Genomic DNA, 27,931 nt, shown 5'->3' with positions numbered 1-27,931 from the left:
CTTAGGTCCTCCTTTTACAAAAGTTGATTATTAATCAAATCTATCCTTGAAGGCAAACAGGAGGGGGGGAAAGAGATACAGAAACGTACAGTCGTCATTGCTCGGTAAACGTTTGCTTCTGATTGCTGAGCGACCACGGCGAGTCTTCTAAATACACTAACCAAAATTCAGGGTAGCAAGTAAAGTTTTCTGTAAAGTGTTATGACTTACTCCTCATGAACTTTCCTTTTAGAAAAAGATAAGGACTGTTGCCGTAGTTCAACGCTTGACAGGAGCCCCATGCGTTGACTGAAATCGCCTCCTAACACAATCTTCTGGTTGTCAGCAGGGTTCAATGAACCGAGGAAGTGGCCATGAAATATCTCCCTTCCCTGTGATCAGCAATGTTCCGCAACCATCATTGGTAATAATGGGGAGGGGGGGAGTTCACACAGCCACTTCCGCCTGGTGATTGCCCCTCCAGGCGACCGGGTAATGGTATGGAGGCAGAGCCAACAACACCCCTGCTCTCCCTGTACTGCCACTGCAGAACCGCCTCTCAAGGAAGAGTAGGGACCAGTGTTGCCAGGCAACTGAATCTTGGCTTAGAGCTAGGTCCCATCCAAGGGAGCGCAGGATCACTGCCTCCTGGACTTCAGACTCCCTAACAAGGAAGTGTCAGGTGAGAGCGCTAGAACCTGACTCGGCATGGCTGTCAGGGGATACTCAGACAAAGTATCCCACAAAGGCATATTATCTAATTAAATGCAGAATTTTAGATATTGAATTGCAAAAACTAATGAGTGCTGCGAATAAATCTCGCTCCCCTCTGAATTTTGGAATTTCCCTAACTATTGGTCATTTGCCTTCTTATTTATCAACTCTCCATGTTCCAAAATTGCATAGAGCATTTACCCTTGCCAGGTGCAATACTATCCCATCAGCAGTTACCCTGTGGTAGATATTTTAAAAAATCCCACTTTCATTAAGACTTTGGATAGCCAGTTTGGTGTAGTGGTTAAGTGTGCAGACTCTTGTCTGGGAGAACCGGGTTTGATTCCCCACTCCTCCACTTGCACCTGCTGGAATGGCCTTGGGTTAGCCATAGCTATCGCAGGAGTTGTCCTTGAAAGGGCAGCTGCTGTGAGAGTCCTCTCAGCCCCAACCACCTCACAGGGTGTCTGTTCTGGGGGGAGAAGATATGGGAGATTGTAAGCCGCTCTGAGTCTCTGATTCAGAGAGAAGGGCGGGATATAAATCTGCAGTTCTTCTTCTATATAATTTAAAATAGACTGACTCGCTGTCCCATATTCTTTTTTATATGTCCCCTATATGACACTATACGCCTTAGGTTTCTAGATCCAGTTCAGTTCAATATGATAGGCTGCTCAGATGCTGTAAAGGTTAGCTGTCTTCGGAATGATTTGTCATCTGAAGTAACTGAAAAGGTTGCTTTATTCTTGAATCTGGCAATCAAGGCATGATTGTCCAATGTGTAGCTGCATATGACTGTTTTTGTTATTCCTGTATCTGTTTGTCTGTCTGTTTATTTATAATCTGATATTTATTTAAATTTATATCCTGCCCTCCCTGCCAAAGGCAGGCTCAGGGCAGCTCACAAATTAAGGGTCACACAATCACATTAAAAAGGTAAAGGTAGTCCCCCGTGCAACACCAGTCGTTTCCGACTCTGGGGTGACGTTGCTTTCACAACGTTTTCATGGCAGACTTTTTACGGGGTGGTTTGCCATTGCCTTCCCCAGTCATCTACGCTTTCCCCCCAGCAAGCTGGGGACTCATTTGACCGACCTCAGAAGGATGGAAGGCTGAGACAACCTCGAGCCGGCTACCTGAAAACCCAGCTTCCGCCGGGCATCCAACTCAAGTCGTGAGCAGAGCTTAGGACTGCAACACTGGAGCTGTAACACTCTGCGCCACGGGGCCCTTTATCTTAAATAAGATAAGACAACAATAAAAACATAAAACATAAAAACACATGCCAATAAAGGCTTCTGAGCGATTTACTCAGACAGGGAGGCTACACCTAAGCAGGCTCTAAAGCATATAAAGGGAAGAGGAAGCAGCAGCAAAGGGGCTTCCACTGGAGACCTGGAGCTGCTGGGAACCGTGGCCACCCCAGGAAGCCCCGAGAGACTAAAGGGATGTGAAAAATCCTCTTTATGTACATGATGGTTTGTTTTCATTCCTGTAATTAAATATATATTTGTACTGCCAAGGTACCTGGCCTCACTGAGCTTCTTTCGACCACCCAAAGCCTTTAAAGAGAACCCTTGCCTGAGGGCAAGGAAGCAGCCTTTAGCAAAACATCCCTTCCCATCATGCATTCATGGAATACACAGCAGGAGAAAAGAGCAACAGTCCAGCAGCGCCTTAAAGACTAACAAAATTTGTGGCAGAGGATGACCTTCATGGGCCTCTGCTCACTTCTTCAGATACGGCTAGAAAGGGAGTCCATCTGTCCTATATATTCGAATGCGGGACTCACATTCCAATATACAGGACAGATGTAGCTGTACAAAAAAAGGGCGTCATGTGGACCCTCTGGAAAACAGTGCCACGATAAAGAAGCGAACACTGAGTAAAGTGTATGTGTAGAAGCAGCCAGTGGTCTTGATTTTGCATTGAAAAGGCTACGAAGAAGAAGAAATTGGATTTATATCCCGCCCTCCACTCCGAATCTCAGAGCAGCTCACAATCTCCTTTATCCTCCTCCCCCACAACAGACACCCTGTGAGGTGGGTGGGGCTGAGAGGGCTCTCCCAGCAGCTGCCCTTTCAAGGATAACCTCCGCCAGAGCTATGGCTGACCCAAGGCCATTCCAGCAGGTGCACGTGGAGGAGGGGGGAATCAAACCCGGTTCTCCCAGATAAGAGTCCGCACACTTAACCACTTCACCAAACTGGCTCTCTAAGTGGGACAACATCACATATCATCATCAAAACTATTAACCTAGATCAGGCATCCCCACCCTTTTTGAGTCTTTGGAATTCTGACACAGCATGGCGGGCACATCTACAAAATGACTGCCGTAAAATGGCTACTGTGAGAGGCCGAGTCAGCCACACACAAAAAAACCCCACCTGTTGCAGCTTACCCTCAGTGACACAGTAAAGACCTTTGTGCTGTGGTGGCAGCTGCTGCCAAAGAATTTTTTTAAAAAAAATCTGCACAATCAATCAAATCTTCAGTGGCCAATCAGAAACCAAAGCTCCACATGGCCCCGCCCACTTTCAAAAACACTTGGCAGACACCAAGAAAGGTGTCGGCGGGCACCAGGGCACCACGTTGGGGACCCCTGACCCATATTGTTCTGGAAGCTACCTTTCAAAAAGCCTGGTGAAAGCAAAGGATGTTGTGAAGAATTACCGAACCCCAAGAGACAAACAAACCAGGTTACCTGTATTAATTCATCCTCTGGCAGAGCGACTGTAAAATTCACATGGCACAGGCAGCAAGGAATCATAGACCGAAGTTTAAAATACAGACTCTGTGGGACACAAGACATCATTTTACATGAGTTTTATCTGCCTAATAAAAGTGGGAGGGGTCTGGATTTCATTTGTTTACTGCCCAATCCTATTCCCCTTCTTCAGTGCAAGCAAAGCCTGGCAACGTGCATCAAAGCTGTATTGGTCATTTTCGGTCTGTGACATCCCTATGATACTTAGAGAGGTCTGTGCAGCCACATGGAACTCGGACAGCTTATAGTTCACAGCTTATAAAGGTCTGTCGGAAAGATCAATGGCATAAATATCTAGTTGAGACAGGAAAACTGTAATCCCCCTTAAAGGAGAAGAAGAAGACAACTGCAGATTTATACCCCGCCCTTCTCTCTGAATCAGAGACTCAGAGCAGCTTACAATCTCCTATATCTTCTCCCCCCACAACAGACATCCTGTGAGGTGGGTGGGGCTGAGAGGGCTCTCACAGTAGCTGCCCTTTCAAGGACAACTCCTACGAGAGCGATGGCTGACCCAAGGCCATTCCAGCAGGTGCAAGTGGAGGAGTGGGGAATCAAACCCGGTTCTCCCAGATAAGAGTCCGCACACTTAACCACTACACCAAACTGGAGGCAGTAAGACTTCTTTCAAAAGGCAATTCTACCCAATAAAGTGCCCTGCGCTGGATAGCTCAGGCTAGCCTGATCTCGTCAGATCTCGTAAGCTAAGCAGGGTCGGCCTTGGCTAGCATTTGGAAGCGTGACCTCCAAGGGAACACTAGGGGTGTGATGCAGAGGCAGGCAATGGCAAGCCACCTCTGAAACTTCTCTCGCTTTAAAAACAAGTCTAGCTCGCCGCCTAGTGGTGCACAATGCTAAAAATGCTAGAACTTCTGGCTGCCAGACAATCTTAGGCTCTAGGGGCTATACTACACACAATGCCACACGATGATGATGACAACAACAATAACAACAACCCAATGAGGTCATGAACATAAGGCTGCCAGGTATCATGGCCCGGCTTACTAGGTAACAGACTTCAACTGAAGTCCATATTATCCTGAATGACACACCTGCTTGAGCCACACAGGCAACTTTTTAATCTGCATGTTGTCAGCTCCTTTGGAGGCATTTAATTTTGGAGACACAGTCTACATCTTTCTAGACACAACGAGGAGCTAAGACACAGCACCCTTCGCTAGATTTGAAGCTACCGCAGGTAACATACACCGATATACACTCCAGCCTCCGAAAAAGAATATGATTTGCAGGCTGCAAGTGTAACTGCCCAACAATTTCTGAATGTTAAACCTAGGGAAGGCACAGTCCACATGTTTCTTGGTGGAACCTTAGAATCATAGAGTTGGAAGGGACCTCCAGGGTCATCTAGTCTAACCCCCTGCACAATGCAGGGAACTCACAAACACCCCCCCCCTAAATTCACAGGATCCTCATTGCTGTCAGATGCCCATCTAGCCTCTGTTGAAAAACTTCCAAGAAAGGAGAGCCCACCACTTCCTGTTCCAATGAGGAACCGCTCCAACAGTCAGGAAGTTCTTGCAAGTTGTTATTTAACTTCCTGCTCTGTCTGCATCCACTCGGCAGCCCCAGCCCCAGCCCTCCCCAAGATCAGCTCACCCAATCCAGGCCACAGCTCTGCCACAAGCCAGCATGCTGCAGAAAGGCTGGAGAGGAGAAACAGCTCGAGATACCTCAAAGTGGGCAAGCTGGACTAAGCAGTCCCAACGAAAAGCCAGGGCCGGCAGCTGCCCTCTCACCTTCAGCAGGTTCTCGCAGAGGTCGTTAAAGGTCTTGTTGAGCGTTTGGTTCGTAAGAGTGACGTTGCTGAGTCTGGAGACTCTGACCGACGTGAACATCTGAAGCAAAAACAAGAGCTTTGAGAGACCGGTCGTGCATTTTTACTTCAACACAGACACAGTGATGGAAAGGGGAAGGCACTGCACCGAAATAGTACAGTGCAATCCTGCCCGTTCATCACCAACATCGTAACACAGAGATAATGGTGCATACCGCTTCAGAGGGTAGTGGCGTCAGTCTGCAGTCACAGTTAAGATCCGAGTCCAGTAGTAACTTAGAGACCAACAGGAGTTTTAGGATATAGGCTTCTGAGAATCAAATCTCCCTTCAACACACACAGAGGAACTTTGACTACCAAAAGCTTATACCAGCAGTGGCCAAACTTGCTTAATGTAAGAGCCACATAGAATAAACATTAGATGTTTGAGAGCCCCAGGACATGAACGTCAGATGTTTGAGAGCTAGGAGGCTGGGAGGCAAATAGGAGGAGGCGAGAAAGCAACATTAACTTTAAATGCATTCTTTGGCTTGGCTTAGCGAAGTGATTTAAAGAGACAAACGCCTTCACCAAGAGTGGTGCGGGCTTTGAGAGCCACACAATATGTGTGAAAGAGCCACATGTGGTTCCCCAGCTGCAGTTTGGCCACCCCTGGCTTACATACTATGAAACCTGTTGGGTCTCGAAGCTGCTACTGGACTCAAATCTAAATGGTGTATGTATTATCATAGATTAGTTCACACCACAAAGACAGATTCAGGTGGCTAGATGCGTTGGTCTGAAGCAGGGTCTGCCCCGTCAGCCAGCATGGAGAAGGCATTTGTCTCTTTAAATCACTTGTCCAAGCCAAGCCAGGTGGCAGCTTGGAAAATGCATATGAAGTTAAAGTTGCTTTCTTTCTACCTCTCTCTCCTCCATCTATTTGCTTTCCTCCCTCCCTTCCTGTCTTGCAGCTCTCAGACTATCATGGTATAAGAATGAAGTCTGTTAAAACTTGCAGAATGCTATCTTGCACCAACAATTAAAACCATGTTCCTGTGAATTCATGTCTTGCGGCTCTCAGACATCCTATTGTGGCTCTCAGACATCTGGCATTTATTCTACGTGGCTCTTACATTAAGCAAGTTTGGCCACCCCTGATCTGAAGCAACAGGACAAAGTTTGAGTCCAGTGGTACCTTTAAGATCAGCAAAGTTTAATTCATGTTTCATGTTTCAATGTATCTGGAGGCATGTGCTTATGCTCGGGAAAAAGCTTATGCTAAGAATTAAACTCTGCTGGTCTTAAAAGCGCCACTGGACTCAAATGTCATCCTGTTCCATACATCATGTTTTTACCTATGTGGATGCAATAAGCACTTATGTTTTTCAACTCATTTATTGTAGAAGCAGACTCAGAAGGCGAAAGCGATGGGCTGCGGCTCCTTCTGAGTCCCAAGTGGCAACAAACTTGGGTTTGTCGTAGTGTGTGAAATGGCCTGTACGCTTGAGCGGTTATTGCATTTCCCTCTGGACCAAGAGATGACTCCTCTTGACGCTCTGTTTACTCCGCTCTGGGAGCCAGTTCAGTTTTGAAAGCATTAGCCATAATCAGAAAAGAATAACAACAGTAAAACTAAAAAAACAAAAAAACAAAAAACCCACTTAGTTCTAGCCAACAATCCTCTTACTTTTAAAAACAGAACTATCATGGTATAAGAATGAAGTCTGTTAAAACTTGCAGAATCTTTAGCTTATGCTATCTTGCACCAAAAATTAAAACCATGTTCCTGTGAATATATTTTAGTTAACTAGAATGTGTTAAAGGAATTTTTTTTTAAAAAAGTAAGCTGTTCTGATGTAGCTGAAAGCTTCATCTTGATGTGCAACGTTCATCAATTATGCCTTAAAATAGGCATACCTAATGCAATGATAAGAGCCCCGAGACGCAGAGTGGTAAAGCTGCAGTCCTGCAGTCCTAAGCTCTGCTCATGACTTGAGTTCAATCCTGGTGGAAGCTGGGTTTTCAGGTAGCCGGCTTGGGGTTGACTCAGCCTTCCATCCTTCTGAGGTGGGTAAAATGAGTCCCCAGCTTGCTGGGGGGAAAGTGTAGATGACTGGGGAAGGCAAGGGCAAACCACCCCATAAAAAGTCTGCCGTGAAAATGTTGTGAAAGCAACGTCACCCCAGAGTTGGAAACGACTGGTGCTTGCACAGGGGACTACCTTTACCTTTTTAATGCAATGCCTCATCAATGCCAACCAATACAGGTGTTCAGGGATGCTGTCCCGGCAATGCAAATATTTGTAAAGGCCCATCCTCAACAGACCTGGAGCAGCTGCAACACCCCTTAATAGTGTGCATGCAATGGGCTTATGTATCCCATTTTCTCCTCCCTTTTGTGTGTGAATTTCCCGACTTACCTTTTCAGAGGTAGCCACAGTAAATATTATGTCTGGCCAAGGCTGATGCTAACCACGGCAAACATCAAACTACACCTGGACATTCACCTCCAACCCTTGGCCACAAGCTTTGTTTTGAGGCTTACATTAGCAATGTGCAGACATTGCTGAGCCATGGTTAACTCTGGAAGGGTCGTGAGGGGACTCAAGCGAGAGATTAACAGGAGGGGTCGGCAATGGAGAAATGTCCTGTCTGCATCCAGCCATATTGTTTGGCATAGACGTGGTGGGAATTGAGGGGAAATCTCTCTTCTGCAAAAATTATGTGGACGACCACTTTGGCGAGGACCACAATTCTCATTCGAGGGGGCATAAAATACATTTATTTTTATTTTTTTATTTTATTTTTTATGATTTATATCCCGCCCTTCCCACAAAGATGGCTCAGGGCGGCTCACAACAGATAATAGAACAAAAATCAAATTAACATTTAAATATATAAGCAGTTAAAACAGTCAAAACGTTTAAAACCTTAAAACATCAAACCTTATAACAGTATAAATAGCAAGAATCTGGTAAGCTACATTAGTTTCCCATATCAGTTAGGTGTAAGCTATCCGGAAGAGGGTTGTCTTACAGGCCCTGAGGAACTGAATAAGGTCCCGCAGGGCCCTCACCTCCTCCAGTAGCTGGTTCCACCATGTAGGGGCCATAACAGAGAAGGCCCTGTCTCTAGTCGATTTAAGGCGGGCTTCTTTTGGCCCAGGGATAGCGAGAAGGTTTTGGGTTCCCGACCTCAGTACTCTCTGGGGAACATGTGGGGAGAGACGGTCCTTCAGGTAGGCAGGTCCCAGGCCATTTCTGGATGCAATAAAAGAGAAGCTGGTCTACATTCTTTAATTTAGGAAAAGGCTACTTGTACATATTGAAGCTACTTTTACCTGTATATCAGAAGTCCAGTTATTTATACCAGGCATGATTTCTGTGTTGCAGCTATAAAAGCCTGCCAAAGAACACATTACAAGTTAAAAAGAAAAGAAAGCATATTATTTGAACATAGTAAAAATATGACATGTCGCATCAGTCCTGGGATCACCGAATTCTTGGAAGACAGATCTACAAACCTAGTCACTCATTTACCCTGGTTGACTGGAAAGGTGCCACTGGACTCAAACGTCAGCATTTGGAAGAAAAACCCGCAAGGAAGTCCAAGGTCGCTGTACAGAGGAAGCAAAAGGCAAACCGCTTCCATTCATTTCTTGCCTTGAAACCCCCTTCGGGGTGCCAGAAGTCAACTCTGACTTGATAGGAAAAAAAATTTAAAATCCTCTTTATTTTTTTGTTCTGTTCTGTTAAATTCCTTGCAATCTGGTGAAGTATTAAAGTTTGGATGTGTTTTAACCTGGAGAGCCCCCAAGTTTACAGAAAAATCTGTTTAGTGTCGGTGTGGCCTTGATCCACATATTTCGGTATCCGCAGAGACGTGGGGCCCATGCCATTCCGGAGGGCCTGTAAAACGGAGCTGTTCCGCCAGGCTTCTGGCTGAGGCAGGCGGGCGTCCTCACACCATCTAATCGGCCTCCCTGCACTGACTGCATCCTGTGTTTTAATTTGTGGATGATGTCCGTATCACTGACGCTGCCTTATTTTATTTCATGTTAGTGGTTTTAACTGTTTAATTTTAACTGTTTTATTTTGTGATTTAATTGTCTTATTATGTTGTAATCCACCCTGAGCTCGACTTGGGAAAGGGCAGACTAGAAATCCGCAATAAATAAATAAATAAAATATTCGATATACAGATTACTGTATATCTGTACTGTGTATCTATACATTTATTTGTACTGCACGTCTATATAAGACAGGGGTGTCAAATTCATTTGCTATGAGGGCCGGAGCTGACATAAATGAGACTTTGTTGGGCCGGGCTATGTGTGTCATAAAATGCAACGTCAGGTAGCACAGATGTAAACTTTATAAAAGACACAAACGTAAAGATTTTTAAAAAGCTTAAAATAAAACATACTTTAAACATTACTACTCATTGGTCTTAAAGGTGCTTTCTTTGTATCTCTCCTGTGCAATCCAAGGAAAGCTTTCCTTCCTTCCCCAGGGGACCAGGAGGGGGAGGAGCCTCAATCAATAGAAGGAAGAGAGGCTTAGCTTAGTAGCTCTGCTGTGCAATTGAGAGAGCCTGGCAAAGTAAGATCTCCCTCCCCGCCCCTTCCTTCCCAAGAGAGAAGCCTCAGCAAGCCTGGCAAAGCAAGCTGTGATGGAGAAGGAAGCAAGAGAGAAGGAGAAGGAAGCAGATGACAGTTAGTTGCTTGGCCTGATAGGAGCTCTCTGGGGGCCTGATTCAGCCCCCAGGCTGCATGTTTGACACCCCTGCTATAAGATATACAGATTGCTGATGTACTTCAGACTCCAGTTCAGTCCCCTAGTGCCAACAAGATTGAAAAACCTAAAACTCTAGATATAGATCCAGTTTTGTGAATGGTTCTCATGTACGTATTTTTCGCTCCATAAGACGCACCTAGTTTTTAGAGCTGTTTGTGTGAATTTAGAGGCGTTTGTGTGAATTTTTTGCAGTATTCGCTCCTTAAGACGCACACACTTTTCCCTCCACTTTTTTTTTGGGGGGGGGGGGAAAGTGAGTCTTATGGTGCAAAAAATACTGTACTCTCCTGGATGACAATAAAGGAGGGCTTGTTTTTTTGCAGAAGGGAAATCACAAGGGGATTACCCACCAAATCACAAGGGGTCTGCCCACCAAATGTTCAACTCCCTGATGAGCAATGTGAGCAATAGCGCCTTTATAAATATCAGTTGAAGACAAACAAACAAAATTATGTACTTTATGAAAGCTGGGTGCGGTTTCGGTACATTGTACGCAGAACTGGGGCACTAATCCTCAACAAACTGAGCAGTTTCTAATGTCTAGAGCGGGCATAAAAAGAGGCTTATCTCTTGCTTTTATTTCCTAAGTCACAGAAAGTTATAAATAGTAGGGGGAGCTTGATCCAGGCATCAATCACAGAGTCCTGCACTGAGAAGACTGGCCCCATTAATAGTATGTACAGGATTTTGAAGATAAGACTGCCAATGATATCAGACAAGAGCCAACCCTGATCTCTGTGTGCATGTGAAGGAGACATGCACCCTTGTGAGCAACCAAGCAATATGGCAACACACACCCAGACAAGCAGTGAAGTGGCTAAGTTTGTGGATGACACTAAATTGGTTCAGGGTGGTAAGAACCAGAGAGGATTGTGAGGCACTCCAAAGGATCTGTCGAGGCTGGGTGAGAGGGCGTCAACGTGGCAGATGAAGTTCAATGCGGCCAAGTGCAAAGTAATGCACATTGGGGTCAAAAATCCTAGCTATAAGTACAAGTTGATGGGGTGTGAACTGGCAGAGACTGACCAAGAGGGGGTCATGGTAGATAACTCATTGAAAATGTCAAGACAGTGTGCGTTTGCAATAAAAAAGGCAAATGCCATGCTGGGAATTATTAGGAAGGGAATTGAAAACAAATCAGCCAGTATCATAATGCCCCTGTATAAATCGATGGTGCGGCCTCATTTGGAGTACTGTGTACAATTCTGGTCACTGCACCTCAGATCTCTAACTCATCTCTAACACATGCAGAAAAGGGCAACTAGAATGATTAAGGGTTGGAGCACTTTCCCTATGAAGAAAGGTTAAAATGCTTGGGGCTCTTTAGCTTGCAGAAACGTCGACTGTGGGGTGACAGGATAGAGGTTTACGAAATTATGCATGCGATAGAAAAGGTAGAGAAAGCAGTACTTTTCTCCCTTTCTCACAATACAAGAACTCATAGACATTCAATGAAATTGCTGAGCAGTCGGGTTAGAACTGATAAAAAGAAGTACTTCTTCACCCAAAGGGTGATTAACACGTGGAATTCACTGCCACAGGAGGTGGTGGAGGCTACAAGTATAGATAGCTTCAAGAGAGGACTGGATAAGCATATGGAGCAGAGGTCCATCAGTGGCTATTAGCCACATCATATTGTTGGAACTCTCTGTCTGGGGCAGCAATGCTCTGTATTTTTGGTACTTGGGGGGGCACAGTGAGAGGGCTTCTAGCCCCACTATTGGACCTCCTGATGGCACTTGGATTTTTTTGGTCACTATGTGACACAGTGTTGGACTGGATGGGCCATTGGCCTGATCCAACATGGCTTCTCTTATGTTCTTAACTCTTGTTGAGAAGTACAGAGTCCCCTGAGGGAGTGCCTTTCATCTCTAAGTAATATGGACAGAGGCAAACACAAGTCAAACAAGTACTTCTAGGGTTGTACAAGTCAGACTTTCAGGTTTTGTCTCAGAACACAGGTCAGGGCTGGTGGGGTAGGAAGCTCTCACGTGGAGAGATGTGACCAATGAATCAGATCTCTAACTCATTGCAATTTGGGGTTAGGGCAACAGCAACCAAGCCTAAGATAAGGAATACATTTAACAAGGCTGCATATCGTGAGAGTCTAAAAGAAGGTTCTGTTCACACCAAAGAGTAAATCAAAACTGGAATCAACTACCCCTGAGGAGAACAAACAAATCAAGCTAGGCCAGAAAACCACAGGGGTAGAGCCAAGGTTTCAAAGAAAGGCAAAGGGAGGTACAGGTGGAAGGTAAACAGAGAAGCAAAGAGATAATTTTGAGTCCACCAGCTGGTTCTTGCATCAATTCCCATGCTATGTGCACATAAAAATATTTACAGAATGAGTCATGCCACCTAACTGATAGTTCTGTAGCAGTGCGCGCGCGCACACACACAAATGTGTGATAAATCCTATGGCCTGATCCCACGTCAACTAGGAATGGGTGACTATTCCATCTCCTATATCAGGTAGAGGGAGGGACCTTAGGTGAATGAATGCTGCATACGTGCTGGTAATGGTAAGACTGGCAGACGCACAGACTCAAAACTTAACTGCATCTTCAGATGAGGTTTCCCAGAACTCTGCAAATGACCGTTCTGCAGCAGAATGGGAAATCTGACCAAGACTCTGCTAGCCACATACTTTTCTTGCTGAGAATGGGAATACTTTTCACTAAAAGCCAAACCAATATAATTGCTGCCATCCAATTCAAAATTGCTATGCAGTGAGAAATTTGATAATCCGAAAAATAAGCAGCTCGCATAATACACACACAAGCTTCAATTCGAGCAAACGCTAATTGCCACAATAAGACTAACCCTTTTGTCTGACTTGCATCAGGGTGGATACAGAATGACACGACAGACAACCATCTGTCACCCCCCCTAGAAGAAGTAAATCTGTATTTCCAAAACAGCATTTAAAAGAAATTTAACACAAGTTGAAAAATGCACACGAAGCAGCTCATAATGGACATGGGGTGCTGCGACCTGATTGTTGCTTTTTTTATGTACTTCAGATAATGTTCTTAGGTATGTTACGTAGAAAGTCTGTAGCATGTTCTTAATTGTTTAAAGTTTACACATATTGCAAGAACAAATGCTTATTTGAGAGCCAGTTTGGTGTAGTGGTTAAGTGCACGGACTCTTATCTGGGAGAACATGGTTTGATTCCCCATTCTTCCACATATACCTGCTGATGTGACCTTGGGTCAGCCACAAGTTCTCTAAAGGCTGTTTTGCTCAAGAGCAGTCCTGGGAGAGCTCTCTCAGCCACACCTACCTCGCAGGCATTGTTCCCTCTAAGCTGAGTTAGTGTGAGCTAGCTCACTAATTTTTAGCCTCCAGCTCACAGCTCAGAAAGGATGACCCCAGAGCACAGTAATTTATGCAGCAGCTCACAACTTTAATGCCAATAGCTCACAACTTTAATGCCAGTAGCTCACAAAGTAGAATTTTTGCTCACAAGACTCTGCAGCTTAGAGGGAACATTGCTCACAGGGTGTCTGCGGGGGGGGGGGGGGGAGGAAGGGAAAGGCGAATTGTAAGCTGCTCTGAGACTCCTCTGGCTAGCAAAGGGTGGGATATAAATCCAAATTATTATTATTATTATGTTGCACAAAAACTTTTGGTTTTGCATTATTTTGTATGTACATAGAAAATGCCCATTAGGTAACAAATAATAAATTTCCTTTGAACGGGCTGCAAAGTTTATATCTATCTATAAGCATACTTAGGTATCTAAATCAATCTCTCTCTCCATAAACATGGATTTCTGCACAACTGTGTTTACTGCAATTAACTTTCTATAACACTAGATGGTGTCTATGGTGTTCACCATACACTTTAAGCAGGCGGCAGGGATGGTGGTTCAGAATACAGGGGAAGAGCAAAAGAACACCCAAGGTGTCAAGTTCCCTTGCCATGTTGATGCTTTATTCTATCGCTGCCATTTTCTGAAACACCTGCTATGCTGCTGGAAAACGAAAGCATTTAGGCCCTCTGGCAGCGTCTGCCTCCCAAGGTCATGACTATCCGTTAAGAGTGTTTTGCTAATGAATTTCATAGTGTGAGAATGTCTGCTTTGTAACAACGTACTGTTTTCAACTTATCTCACGCCAGAAAGTTAGGCACCGCTTCCATATACACACATGCACACTCACTTGTACCCCACCTTAATTTTGTCACCAGGATAGTACCACTGAGCCAGTTTGGTGTAGTGGTTAAGTGTACGGACTCTAATCTGGGAGAACCGGGTTTGATTCCCAACTGCTCCACTTACAGCTGTTGGAATGGCCTTGGGTCAGCCATAGCTCTTGGGTCAGCCATTATCCCTCACCCTGAGCACGTTACCAGAAATACTGTTGGGATGACTGTGTCCTACATTAGAAGAAGAAGAAATTGGATTTATACCCCGCCCTTCACTTGGCGTCCAAGAGCAGTTTATAATCTCCTTCGCTTCCTCTCCCCACAACAGACACCCTATAAGATGGGTGGGGCTGAGAGAGCTCTTTCAAGAATTGTACTTGAACAGAACAGCCCTGAGAGAGTTATGACTGACCCAGCATGTGCAGGTCGAGGAGTGGGGAATCAAACGCAGTTCTTCCAGATTAGAGTCTGCACACTTCACCACAACACCAAACTGGCTATCATTCTAGGGCTGTTGTAAATATTCCTGAGCTAAAGTATGTAAAACAATGCGTTCCCGAAGTCACAATACAAATGATAATTACCGCTATCACTAAATGTGAGAGTGTTCCACGTCTAGGAAAGTTTGACAGTATAGAAATCACACTAAACAATTTGTGAGAGCCATCTTAGTGTAGAGGTTAGGAGTGGCAAACCCTAACTTGGAGAACTGGGTTTGACTTCCCATTACTCCCATGAAGCCTGTTGGGTGATCCTGGGCCACTAAGTCCCACCTACTTCACAAGGTGCCTGTTGTGAGGAAGCAGACATTGGATTTATATCCTGCCCTCCACTCCGAATCTCAGAGCGGCTCACAATCTCCTTTATCTTCCTCCCCCACAACAGACACCCTGTGAGGTAGGTGGGGCTGAGAGGACTCTCACAGCAGCTGCCCTTTCAAGGACAACCTCTGCCAGAGCTATGGCTGACCCAAGGCCATCCCAACAGCTGCAAGGGGAGGAGTGGAGAATCAAACCCAGTTCTCCCAGATAAAGAGTCCACACATTTAACCACTACACCAAACTGGCTTTTCCCAGACGCTCTAGGAGAGGGAAGGGGATTGTAAGCCGCTTTGAGAGTCCTTTAAATAGAAAAAAGCAGAATATAAAAACTCTTCCGCTGCTGAAAATAACTGCCTAATCCACACTAACATTCCATATTTCTGCTATTATGACTTCAAGGAAGAGAAAATATGTATGTGCCCATTTTTCATACCAGGAAGCAAATTATTACACAGCATTTCCAGAATTCCAGGGAGCACTTTATGAAGACAACAGAACTAAAAACAAGCTTTCAACTATACCTGAAGGTGGAGGGACATCCGTCAATAAAGAATGAACATCTTCCATTGCATCTGTATCATCAATCTGGGCGGGGTGGGGGAGATAAACAAAACATTTCTCTTAGAAACTCCAAATATCAAGATCAGTAATGCAAAACCTCAATACAAAATCCCAATACGGACATGAAAAAACCTAGCACTTATTTTGGCTGATGGTGAGTTTTAGAGATTTGGTTTGATTGGTGCAGCATGCCATTACAGACTAATAACCCAGGTTGTGTCCATGTGTGATGAGGGAGATTGAAGATAATGATCATGTTCTCTTGCACTGTACATTTATGATGATATTTGTGTTTTTTACAACACACTATAAAGTACGTTCATTGGGCTGCAACTGTTTTAAATTACTGGTTTTATTGAATATATGTGTATTTTTTGTTGTACACTGCCTAGAGCCTGGCATTGGCCGGGATGAAGTGATTCAATAATAATAATAATAATAATAATAGCATTTTCTGCAATCTTTAGAGGGCCCATCTGAAGATTATAAAACCTTCTTACTTTTAGCCTCAAATAAGTGCGAAATCAATGTATCAAAATTCCTTTACTATGCTTCAAGGAGATGTTCTTTTTGTCCGTAGATTCTACTGCAATCCATCTGGATTCGAGCTGTTATGCCAATAAAGGTTGTGTGACTAACAGCCCTAGGATGCTTCAGAGTTTGATATATTAAATATCATGAACATTCAGGAATTCTTCCAGCTTACAGAAAGCCAGGATTGAGAGAGAAGGCAATCTACATTTAATACATGAACGCATATTTTATTAGTGTGAGCTTTAAGAAGGAAAACACACCTCCAAGACAAAAGCATCTTTCTTTCCGTGGGAGAGGTCCAGTTCTGTAATTTCATCGGAACTTTCAGACTGAGATCTTAGCAGCCTGGTACGTTGCCTGGGCTCAGGAATAGGAGAACCTATAATTTCTTCTGACACCTCCTAAACAGAATAATAGCACAAAATCATGCATGCATCTCATGTTCTGTAATTTTCACATGAATGCTTTAAGAGGTACCACCCTTTTGACTGAACGGCAAACTCTTCTGTGGCCCAGTAATAATCCCACACATGGAAACATGAAAATTCACCTTTAAAAATGATGACTTTAATTTTATACATTTAAAAATCACTCTCTAAAAATCACTCGTTCTAAAAAATCACTTCCATTGGAAGCACAAACTCAAAAAGAAAAAACATGGTCACTCTAAGACAGCCAAGTCCCAGTGGGAGCGCAAAGCACCTAATAATGTAGTTTTAAATTGTTTATATGTGTTTTATTTTTTATAATCGTATTTACATTGTTTTACTACGAATGTTAGCTGCCCAGAGCCCGCTCATGGAGTGGGTGGCATATAAATCTAAAGTAAGTAAATAAATAATAAATAAAAATGCTGGTCAAGTCACATCGGATTTACGGCGACCCCCAAATTGGGGTTTTCAAGGCAAGAGACGGTCACAGGATTTGCCATTGCCTGTCTCTACTCAAGTCATAAGAGAAGGCAATTCCCCCCAAGAAAGCCAAAGGGAAATCCAGCCTCTCTTTGCTTCAGCACATGTCTTGTCTGTTCTTCACAGTCTCCTCTACCTGCTAGCACATCCAGCATGAGTCCCGGGCAGAGTGGACAGGTTCTTTAGGTGCACCTCTCTATAGAAGGAACAAATCCAAGCTTGGGATGCGGCAGGGAGTGGGACAGAGGGAGGCATGATAGACAGAGAAGCCCAGAATTACTCTTAATACATACTGGTTTGCAGGGGTCATTTTGTAGAAAAATAGGTGGTGGAGCTCACTGGCATAACTCATTAGCATATGCCGGCCCCATCACCAGCCAAAAGCAACCCGACGCAAGAAAGGAGAGCCCCGGGCAAGCGAGGCCTTCTTGGGCTGGAGATCCAGTCAACTCATGCAGGCCTCGCTCTCCTGGGTCACCCCCCACCCCTAGTGAAAAGGCCAGCAAGCCACCCATCGCCCAAAATCAAATTAGAAGTAGAGAAAAGGTGGCGTGGGCTTTTCCAGGGGTTAATGAAGGCTGCTGGCGGTGTGGCAAAGCTCCTGGTGGCTGGCTGGCTGCCTGCTTTCCTAATCCAGGGATTGTTATGCAGATGCACCTACTATTCAATGGACAAGATAGGTGGGGAGGAGGAGGGAGGCCATCAGAAAGATTCAGGAGCTGTGCTCCTGTGAGCTCCCGCTGAATCTGAGGCCTGCTGGTTTGCCTGAAGTCTGTTGCCAACTTTAAAACAGATTCATTCGCATACCTTCCTTCCAATTTTCCTGTCTGCCCATTTTTGTGGTTCACTCCCTACCGGTTCACACCCCACAGACCTGGGCTTCAGGGGATTCAAAACTATTCATCAAGTACATAACTTCACTTACAGGGGGATTGACTTCATAGAGCTCCTTATTTTTGGCTATTGTGTCATTGATTTTCTTCTGCATGTGAGATATATGTTGTTCATAAGAGGAATCATTTGGGGTCTTTCCAGCAATTTGAATTCCACCAGGGGTTGGAAGAGCAGCCAGATAAACACCTGTGGCAGACTATAAAAAAATAAGCCAGTAAGAAATGGAAATACAAAATATGTTCTTGAATGGACATGATTGAATTTAACTGATACTGCGAGATGAAAATGTCACTCAACGCTGCTGATGTGTTACATTATTTAAACTTGAACAATACAACCATAACTCTTTAACTCTGATACGCTGCTATTTAGCTGTAGAAACAGCAGCTTTAAAAAAAACCTCCTAAATCTTTATTTTCATCAGCAAATTACCGATCTAGCAATCTAGATCTAGACTGCCTAATCATTGGCTTTGAGTCTTGGAGAGTGTCGAATTAGTCACAGGGCAAAAGAAAGAAAGAGCAGAGAAAACTAGATTTCTGCACAGGAGGCTAAAATATATGGACTGGAAATGTGGGAAATGCAAGAAATGAACTAGAGATATTGGGCGGGGTGGGGGGGTGGAATGGAAATTTGGGGGAACACTGGAAAAAGCTATGAAATATCTATTTTTGAATGAATTTTAAAGACAAGGTGGATATGTTGCAGACATAAACAGCTCTTAAATCCAAGGTGTATTTCTGGAACTAGAAGGATACCTAACCTTCATGAGGGAAGCCCGCTTACAGATTTCTCTCGAGTATTAGGTATATTTGTAATGTTACTTGTACAAAACTAAGGTACATATAACTTTTAAATTTCAAAAAATGTCAAATATTCCACTTTTGTATGCTGTTAGTGATAAATGGTGCATTTTATGTTAAGGCAGTTAAATTAGTTTATGTTTGATAGGACAGTAAATATTGCATATATTTCATTTCTTCCAAAAATTTCTGGGGTTTTTTTTCCAGAAAAAAATGGAAAAGTGCCCCCCCCCCCCCCGTATTCAAAATTCCCGGAAATTTTACACTTCTAGTCACAGTCATCAAGATCTGCCAAGAATGCTTTGCTGACTGTACCATCTTATATAACAAGCGAGGATATGTACTGAGATCATTTCTGTTGGCTCCTCCAGAGTAGTGCCAACGTTCCACCCTCTACACAGCTATTTGAGGCACAAGAATCTTTATCTGGATTCAGAGTCCACCCCATGGGTGGCCAAACTGTGGTTCGTCACACACATTGTGTGGCTCTCGAAGCCCCCACCAACTTGTTGGCAGGCTTGGAGAAAGCATTTGTCTCTTCAAATCACTTCTCCAAGCCAAGTCAGCTGGTGACTTGGGGAATGTATTTAAAGTTCAAGTTATTTTCTTTCCACCTCGCCCTCCTCTCTCCCCATCTATTTTCTTGCTCTCTCTTTTCTTTCACACTCTCTCTCTCTCCCTTCCTTCCTGCCTGCTGCTCTCAAACATCTGATGTTCATGTCTTGCAACTCTCAGATATCTGGCGATTATTCTATGTGGCTCTTTGGTTAAGCGAGTTAGGTTATCCCTGGTCCACCCCCATGCTGCACCATAGCAAGGAGGCCTGTCTTTTTTCATCCATCTGTTCAGTGGCCTAGAACGAACCCGAGGGGTTCTGGAAACCAGAGAAGCAAGAAGCTACGGAATCTTCAAATGTGCAAACAACTTACTGCCATGCCCATCAGCATCGTTTCTCCCACCGTGATCTGAATCCTGAGCCCAAACAGGGCGTTCATCCCCTTCAGCTTCAGCTTATTCATCAGCTGCGTGTGCACTTCGTATTCCATAAAGGGCAGCAGGTTACTGATGGCCGTGGCGTTTGCCTCCGCTTGGGCTTTCTTTTTCAACCGGCACAGCCTGTTGGAGGTGAGCAAGAGGGGTAAGCTGGCCTTAAAACAATCTGACAAGAAAAACTTCACATATAACTGTCACCTTGGCCATGGAACTCTTCTACACTCTCACTTTTGTTGCTCTGTGTGCCTCTGTTGATTCAAGGGTTTCCCCCCCACAGCACATGTTTTGCTCTCTCTAGTGGTCGCTTCAACATTACATAGCTGTATTACCAGCAAGAAGAGCCCCATGGCGCAGAGTGGTAACATTACAGTACTCCAGTCCGAGCTCTCTGCTCATGACCTGAGTTCGATCCCAGCAGAAGCTGGGTTCAGGTAGCCGGCTCGAGGTTGACTCAGCGTTCCATCCTTTCCAGGTTGGTAAAATGAGTACTCAGCTTGCTGGGGGAAAGTAAGAAGTCTGCTGTGAAAACATCGTGATGGGACATCACCCCAGAGTCGGAAACGACTGGTGCTTGCACAGGGGACTACCTTTACCTTTATTACCAGCATACAGCGATGCAATACCAAAACGACCACTAGAGGGAGTAAAACATGTGTGGAAAAGGAAAATATGAAACAAGAGAGACACACAGAGCAATGTGAAAGAGAGTGTGGAAAAGCCCACAGCTTCCCCACAGAATGCCACAATGACATAAGGGCTCTTCAGGGTTTTTTTCTTGCTGCTGATGGATCAAGCTGAAGGTATCAGACAATAATGGCCCACACCAATTTAACGGATGTCTCAAAAACAAAACCCAATAACAAGAAATTGCAGGCATCTTGCTTGTATTACATTGTTTGGCTGTAGCAAAAGACTTCTGCTCATAAAGCTGTGTGTGCTTTAAGCAACAAAAAGTACAGCCTCACCATGCAGCTGCTCCCTATAAGATACACAGCCACAATCAACAAGACGTATCAGTCAGATTTACTCAGGAGGCAAATGATTCCCCACTCCAAACTTCTCTGAAAATGCTTAATTAGCAATATTTTCACTTCCTGCAGTGTTTCCTATTTGATATTTTAAAATACGACCTGAGTTCGATCCCAGCAGAAACTGATTCAGATAGCCGGCTCCAGGTTGACTCAGCCTTCCATCCTTCCGAGGTCGGTAAAATGAGTCCCCAGTTTGCTGGGGGGAAAGTGTAGATGACTGGGGAAGGCAATGGCAAACCACCTCATAAAAAGTCGGCCGTGAAAACGTGAAAGCAACGTCACCCCAGAGTCAAAAACGACTGGTGCTTGCACAGGGGAATACCTTTTTCTTTAATGGATGCACAGCTTTCAACTCGATTCTAGAGAATAATGTCCAAGTACAGCCGAAGCTACTTAGCTCCAGCGTTCCCTCTAAGCCGAGTTAGCGTGAGCTAGCTCACAGATTTTTAGCCTCCAGCCCACACTCATTTTTGTCTTCGCTCGGGAAGGATGACCCCAGAGCACAATAATTTATGCAGCAGCTCACAACTTTAATGCCATTAGCTCACAAAGTAGAATTTACGTTCACAAGACTCTGCAGCTTAGAGGGAACATTGCCTCTAAATTCAATGAGAACTAAAAACCTACCAGATACGCATTAACCTTTGGATAGGCAACAATTTGTCCAAAAGCAGAAGCAGCTGGCCTGAGGAAAAGGAAAGGAAAGGTCCCCTGTGCAAGCACCAGTCGTTCCCGACTCTGGGGTGACGTTGCTTTCACAACGTTTTCACGGCAGACTTTTTACGGGGTGGTTTGCCACTGCCTTCCCCAGTCACCCACACTTTCCTGCCAGCAAGCTAGGTACTCATTTGACCGACCTCGCAAGGGTGGAAGGCTGAGTCAACCTCGAGCCGGCTACCTGAAAACCCAGCTTCCGCCGGGCATCAAACTCAGGTTGTGAGCAGAGCTTAGGACTGCAGTACTGCAGCTTTAACACTCTGCCTGAACAGGAGGGCTAAAACTCCCAAGACCTCCTGCTGCTGGTAAAGGGCGCTGTTAGATATCGCTATCAAGCCGCATTCATGAACCCTGAACTAAACAGCGAGGCCTGTTTATCCAGGAGAACTATTCGAAACGGCAAAGCGAACTTGGCAGAAAGCTATACCTGGCTTGAATGAGACATCCCTTCCCGACCACCAGTGCATCCGCGGGCAGATCTATCGTCGTGAAAAGAACGTCCGGGACTTTTTGTTTCCTGCAGCTACAGCAGTACGTGAGGTGAGCAGGAAACGGCATGTTCAGCTCGTCGTAAGGTATGTGGCAAAAGCCACAGCCTGGAGGGGAGGTTTCCTCTAACCTGAACGAGACATTGTGAGAAATCTGATATTACCATTCGTCCATCGCTTCATGAAGAAATCCTGCGGTCATATATAAAAAACACAGCCCTGGCCTATGGAAGTCTGCTTTGTATTTGCTTTAATTGACTGATAGGATAAATGAGGCTGGCCCCAAATCCTGGCTCCCCAGGTCAGGAGAACAGTACAGGGGTGCAGCGTACTGCCCGGTTGTACTGTGGGTCCTGAGCCAGGTTACGACCCGTCCATGCACCAGAAAATTGAGTTTTAAAACAAAAGTGCTAAGAGCTCAGGACGCTGAATTCCAATCATCCATCTATTCGGGCCTTCAAGAGACTTAAGAGCACCTTGCGGTTTATAGGGTTATACCCCACCGATCGGCTTTAGTAGGGGTGGCATCGTTGCCAGGGTTGGCCCTGCTGCTAGGCATACTAGGCGGTTGCCCAGAGCATGGGCCTTCTGGGGCACCGGACTGGGTGCCCCCCGTGTGACTCGGTGACGCTATCAGTGCGGGGGGGGGGGGGGTGCTGGAAGTTATCCTTGCCTAGGGTGTTGGACAGTCTAGGGCCAGCCCTGTCTGTTGCGTCACGGCAAGACAACTTGCACTGGACGAAAGCATCACTGCTAGTGGAAAAATATCTGTGGGATCCGACCATAATAAGAGAGCCAGTTTGGTGTAGTGGTTAAGGTTTGATTCCCCACTCTTGTATTGCAGCTGCTGGAATGGCCTTGGGTCTACCACAGGAGTTGTCCTTGAAAGGGCAGCTGCTGTGAGAGCCCTCTCAGTCCCACCCACCTCACAGGGTATCTGTTGTGGGGGGAGAAGAAGACGACGACAACATTGGATTTATATTCCACCCTCCACTCAAGAGTCTCAGAGCGGCTCACAATCTCCTTTATCTCCCTCCCCCACAACAGATATAGGAGACTGTAAGCCGCTCTGAGTCTCTGATTCAGAGAGAAGGACGGGGTATAAATCTACAGTCGTCTTCTTCTTCTAATCCCTACCATTTCTGAAGCAGCATACAATCTGCAGCGTGTCATCCAGCACAAAAGGACTACTGCTTAAATATCTCAAAATCCCCACAAGGCAAAAATAGATTATATTGCCACCCGGACAATTCACATATTATCTGCCTCCTTCATTTTTCAACTGTCACACGGTACATTTGTTTTGCCCTAATCGGAAAGGAAACCTTTCGTCGGCGAGCCCATCCTAAAAGCACACTTTTGGTGCCAGCCTCGTTAAACCCAGCAAGCACACCGATCGAAAGATCTGAAATGTTTGGAAGCCCGAGGCGACATTCAGGCGTCAACATTTCGTCATCAAAAGCCATTTGCCACACGGCTCTCTGAACAAATCCATGCAGCACAGTGTCCATACAGAAAACGCTCCTCAATTTTAGATTCATTTTCTCTACTGTATTAGACAGACTGAATACACAACTGTTCTCCCTTGTGGGGAAGGACTCCAAAGGAGGGCCCATCGAAAAGAACAGCATATACAGGGCTTTTTTGCGTGGAAAAAGCCCAGCGGGAACTCATTTGCATATTAGGTCGCGCCCCCTGATGTCACCCTTGTTTTGCATATTAGATCATACCCCCTGACACCGAGCCAGCTGGAACTGCGTTCCTACTACAAAAAAAACAAAACCCTGAGCATATATAAACAAATAACATCGCAGCAATATCTGAATTTGTAACAGCAGGAAGAATTGAACAGTATGCACCTTTTTTTCTTAAGAAAAAAAATATTAGGAGGTCTGGTACAGTCATAACACTACTGATTTCTTAACCATGGACTGGGCCGCAGTGCATTTCATGTTAACTAAGTTGACTCAATGGGCATTTGTCAATTAAGACTAAAAGTTGCTATTGGGGAAAACAAACCCACAGGAAAGGTACTGAAATACAGTGACGCAGTGAGAAGCATCTCCTTTTCCCCACCCATCAAGTCACAGTTGGCTCAGGGTAAAGCCATGAGGTTATCAAGGCAAGCGACATTCAGAGATAGTTTGAGACTGCCCACCTCTGAGTCAGGACCCTGCTATTCTCTTGGCGGACTCCCACTCAAATACGAACCGGAGCCAGCCCTGCTTCGCTTCCTAGATCTGATGAGGGTGGGCTAGCCTGGGCTCTCCAGGGTCAGGGCTGAGTCGGATACACAGAACGATTTGAATCGTATGGGGCCCGAGCCAACAAGGGCATTGATGAGCGGAGCACAGCTTTATTCGCTTTGAAAGATTTCACACAGCTGCTTTTTTGTCACTGTTCAAGAGCGTTCGACGCACTTCTCTTCGTTCAAAAGGTATGTATGGTCGTTTTCGCACTCACCTTCCGCCGGCGCGACCCCCCTCTTCACCGCGCAGGATCTGCGCGGATTTCGCACTAAACGCTGCGGAGCAGCCAGAAAAGCCGGAAGCTCCCGGCGCAAAAGCCGCTCAAACTGAAACCGCCAAAAAGCAGTTTGGCGTTTGCGCGGCTTTTGCGACGGGAGCTTCCGGCTTTTCTGGCTGCTCCGCAGCGTTTAGTGCGAAATCCGCGCAGATCCTGCGCGGTGAAGAGGGGGGTCGTGCCGGCGGAAGGTGAGTGCGAAAACGACCTATATGTTTAAAAACAGTTGCCACGTGCTACAGTCGATCGTCAAGTCTGCACTTCAACCATTAAGCGAGACCAGGCCTTTTTTTCGTAGCAGGAATTCCTTTGCGTAATAGGCCACACCTCCCTCATGTAGCCAATCCTCCACGAGCTGACAGGGCTCTTCTGGCAGGGCCTACTGTAAGCTCTTAAGTCTTAGTGGACTGGCTACATCAAGGGTGTGTGGTCTAATACGCAAAGGAGCTCCTGCTACAAAAAAAGCCCCGAGTGAGACCATTGAAAGGGCATCTCTAGTCAAGAGCGCTATGGGAGTAAAATACAGCAGAGTGGCAAAGAGGAAACAAGAGAGAGACAGAGAGCTGTAGTCATGTGGTTAGTAGTCAAACGGGTTACCTTGTTCAGGCCGTTAAAAACTTTTTAAAAACAGTAAGACACTCGCAAGCTGGTGCAAAGCTCCACAACTTCTGTCGATGTTAGTGGGGTGGGGTGGGGGTGGGGGGGAAAAGCAGAACAGTGGTCGGCCCCGCATCTCCTGTACTGTGACGCTGGTAACCTACCCTAATAGAGAAGAACTATCCTGGTTTTGAGGAAAAAAATCAACCTCTCCCTTCTCTGACCCTATGGAAAAGTAGCCAGGCTGCCATGACAACCTTTGTTCCAAACAGACTTCCATGGTGCCATCCTGGAGGAACCGAGGGTTCAGCATTGCTGCCGTGCCGGAGGCGGACAAAATGCAGACCTCTTCGCTGCAAAAGAAAAGAACGATAAACAGGTGAAGGCGCTTGACAGGTGGCGCACCTTTCTCAGGTATCCTTTCCCGAGATTTAACAGCCTAAAGACCACGCAGTCAGATGTACAGAAATGATACAGCAAAATAAAGTAACATCCGTTGTGCAGGAAAATAATAAAGAAACATCCATTGTATAGGAAAATAAGCATTTCAGTTTCTGAGCATCTGGAATGCCATCCTCGGCCATATAGGGCTTTAAAGGTGATAAGCAGCACCTTGTGGCGAATCCGGTATACTACTGGCAGCCAGTGCAGTTCCCGCAGCCTCGGCTGTGTGTGATCCCACTTGAGGAGCCCCAACAGCAGCCTAGCCGCCGCACTCTGCACTAGCTGCAGTTTCGGGGTTCAAGACAGGGGCAGCCCCATGTAGAGGGCATTGCAGTAGTCCAGTCTCGAGGTGACTGTTGCATGGATCACAGTTGCTAGGTCGCAGTGCTTGAGGAAAGGAACCAACCACCTCACCCGCCTGAGATGGAAAAAGGCGGTTGTGGCAGTGGCCGCTATCTGGGCCTCCATTGACAAGGACAGCTCCAGCAGCACCCCCAGGCTCCTGACCTTGGACACCATTGTAAGTGGTGCCCCATCAAAAGCCGGTAAGAGAATTTCCCTGCCCGGACCAAAACAACCCACACAAAGGACCTCTGTCTTCATCAGATTCAGCTTCAGTCGGCTCAGCCTAAGACATCCTGCCACAGCTTGCAGCACCAGGTCCAGATTTTCTGGGACACAGCCAGACCAGCCGTCCATCAGTAGATAGAGCTGGGTGTCATCAGCATACTGATGGCAACCCAGCCCATACCTCCGGGCAATTTGAGCAAAGGGGCACATATAGATGTTAAACAACATTGGGGAGAGCACCGCCCCCTGAGCCACACCACAATTAAGTGAGTGTCTGCGGGACGATTGTCCCCCGATCGCCACGCTGCTGTCCCTGACCATAAAGGAAAGAGGAGAGCCACTGCAAGGCCAACCCCTGAATCCCTGCGTTGGCGAGACAGTGGGTCAGCAACTGATGGTCGACCGCATCCAACACAGCCGATAGGTCTAACAACATCAGTACTGCCGAACCGCCTCGGTCCAGATGCCACTGGAGGTCATCCACTAGGGCAACCAATACTGTCTCCGTCCCATGACCTGGGACTGATGGGAATCTAGGATGGAATACAGGGGCTTTTGAAGTTATAGCACCGAGCTATAGGAGGTTGTCCCTCAGGAGGTCTGCCTGGTATTCTAACATTTATTTAACATGTTCTGATTTTGGAAAGCTTTTTTGAGTTATTTAAAAACTGCCATTTTATTATTGTACAAGCGGTGTACAAATTATTGTACAAATTGTACAATATTGTATAATTACTGTACAAATTGCATAATTTACTGTACAATTATTGTACTAATTGTTCCATGGCTTTCTTATTTGATATTCTTGGATTCTTGTACGGTTTTGTTTTACTGTTTTCTATTGTTAGGTTAATGCTGTATTGCTGGACAAGTCAACATGGTGTGGTAGTTAGTGTGCTGGACTAGGAAGAGAAATAAGTATTTTTCTCCCTTTCTCACAACACAAGAACTTGCGAGCACTCGATGAAATTGTTGAACAGTAGGGTTAGAACGAATAAAAGGAAATCCTTCATCCAAAGGGTGATTAACACATGGAGTTCACAGCCACAATAGGTGGTGGCGGCTGCAAGCATAGACAGCTTCAAGAAGGGGTTGGGTAAACATACGGAGCAGAGGTCCATCCGTGGGTACAGCTGGGTAGAGATAGAACTCTCAGTCTGGGGCAGTGATGCTCTGTATTCTTGGTACTTGGAGGGGCCAACAGCAGGAGGGCTTCTGGAGTTCTGGCCCCATTGGTGGACCTCCTGATGGCACCTGGGTTTTTTTGGCCACTGTGTGACACAGTGTTGGACTGGATGGGCCATTGGCCTGATCCAACATGGCTTCGCTTATGTTCTTATGTGACACAGAGTGTTGGACTGGATGGGCCATTGGCCTGATCTAACATGGCTTCTCTTATGTTCTTATATGACACAGAGTGTTGGACTGGATGGGCCATTGGCCTGATCCAACATGGCTTCTCTTATGTTCTTATATGACACAGAGTGTTGGACTGGATGGGCCATTGGCCTGATCTAACATGGCTTCTCTTATGTTCTTATGTGACACAGAGTGTTGGACTGGATGGGCCATTGGCCTGATCCAACATGGCTTCTCTTATGTTCTTATGTGACACAGAGCGTTGGACTGGATGGGCCATTGGCCTGATCTAACATGGCTTCTCTTATGTTCTTATGTGACACAGAGCGTTGGACTGGATGGGCCATTGGCCTGATCCAACATGGCTTCTCTTATGTTCTTATGTGACACAGAGCGTTGGACTGGATGGGCCATTGGCCTGATCCAACATGGCTTCTCTTATGTTCTTATGTGACACAGAGCGTTGGACTGGATGGGCCATTGGCCTGATCTAACATGGCT

General features: G+C 45.6%; 1 protein-coding gene across 15 annotated transcripts in view; it reads right to left on the bottom strand.

The window, feature by feature from the left end:
* The window catches only part of C2CD5 (C2 calcium dependent domain containing 5), a 148,334-nt gene that overhangs the window by 32,634 nt on the left and 87,769 nt on the right, over window positions 1-27,931 (bottom strand). For 9 of the 15 annotated variants that reach the window (XM_060245913.1, XM_060245915.1, XM_060245914.1 and 6 more), the window contains 9 exons: window positions 25,315-25,410; window positions 21,877-22,068; window positions 19,638-19,824; window positions 17,937-18,101; window positions 16,361-16,501; window positions 15,527-15,590; window positions 8,577-8,638; window positions 5,218-5,316; window positions 3,398-3,487 (listed from right to left, as the gene is read on the bottom strand). In XM_060245913.1, coding sequence (XP_060101896.1) covers window positions 3,398-3,487; window positions 5,218-5,316; window positions 8,577-8,638; window positions 15,527-15,590; window positions 16,361-16,501; window positions 17,937-18,101; window positions 19,638-19,824; window positions 21,877-22,068; window positions 25,315-25,410 — 1,096 coding nt within the window. Of the gene's footprint in view, window positions 1-3,397; window positions 3,488-5,217; window positions 5,317-8,576; window positions 8,639-15,526; window positions 15,591-16,360; window positions 16,502-17,936; window positions 18,102-19,637; window positions 19,825-21,876; window positions 22,069-25,221; window positions 25,411-27,931 lie in introns of all 15 variants that reach the window. The other 6 variants (XM_060245901.1, XM_060245912.1, XM_060245903.1 and 3 more) reach the window with 1 other exon arrangement.

Source organism: Heteronotia binoei, chromosome 8, assembly GCF_032191835.1.
Source record: "Heteronotia binoei isolate CCM8104 ecotype False Entrance Well chromosome 8, APGP_CSIRO_Hbin_v1, whole genome shotgun sequence".
NCBI classification, from domain to species: Eukaryota; Metazoa; Chordata; class Lepidosauria; order Squamata; family Gekkonidae; genus Heteronotia; species Heteronotia binoei.
The sequence above is the reverse complement of the archived record's forward strand: the minus strand, read 5'-3'. Positions and strand labels throughout refer to the sequence as shown.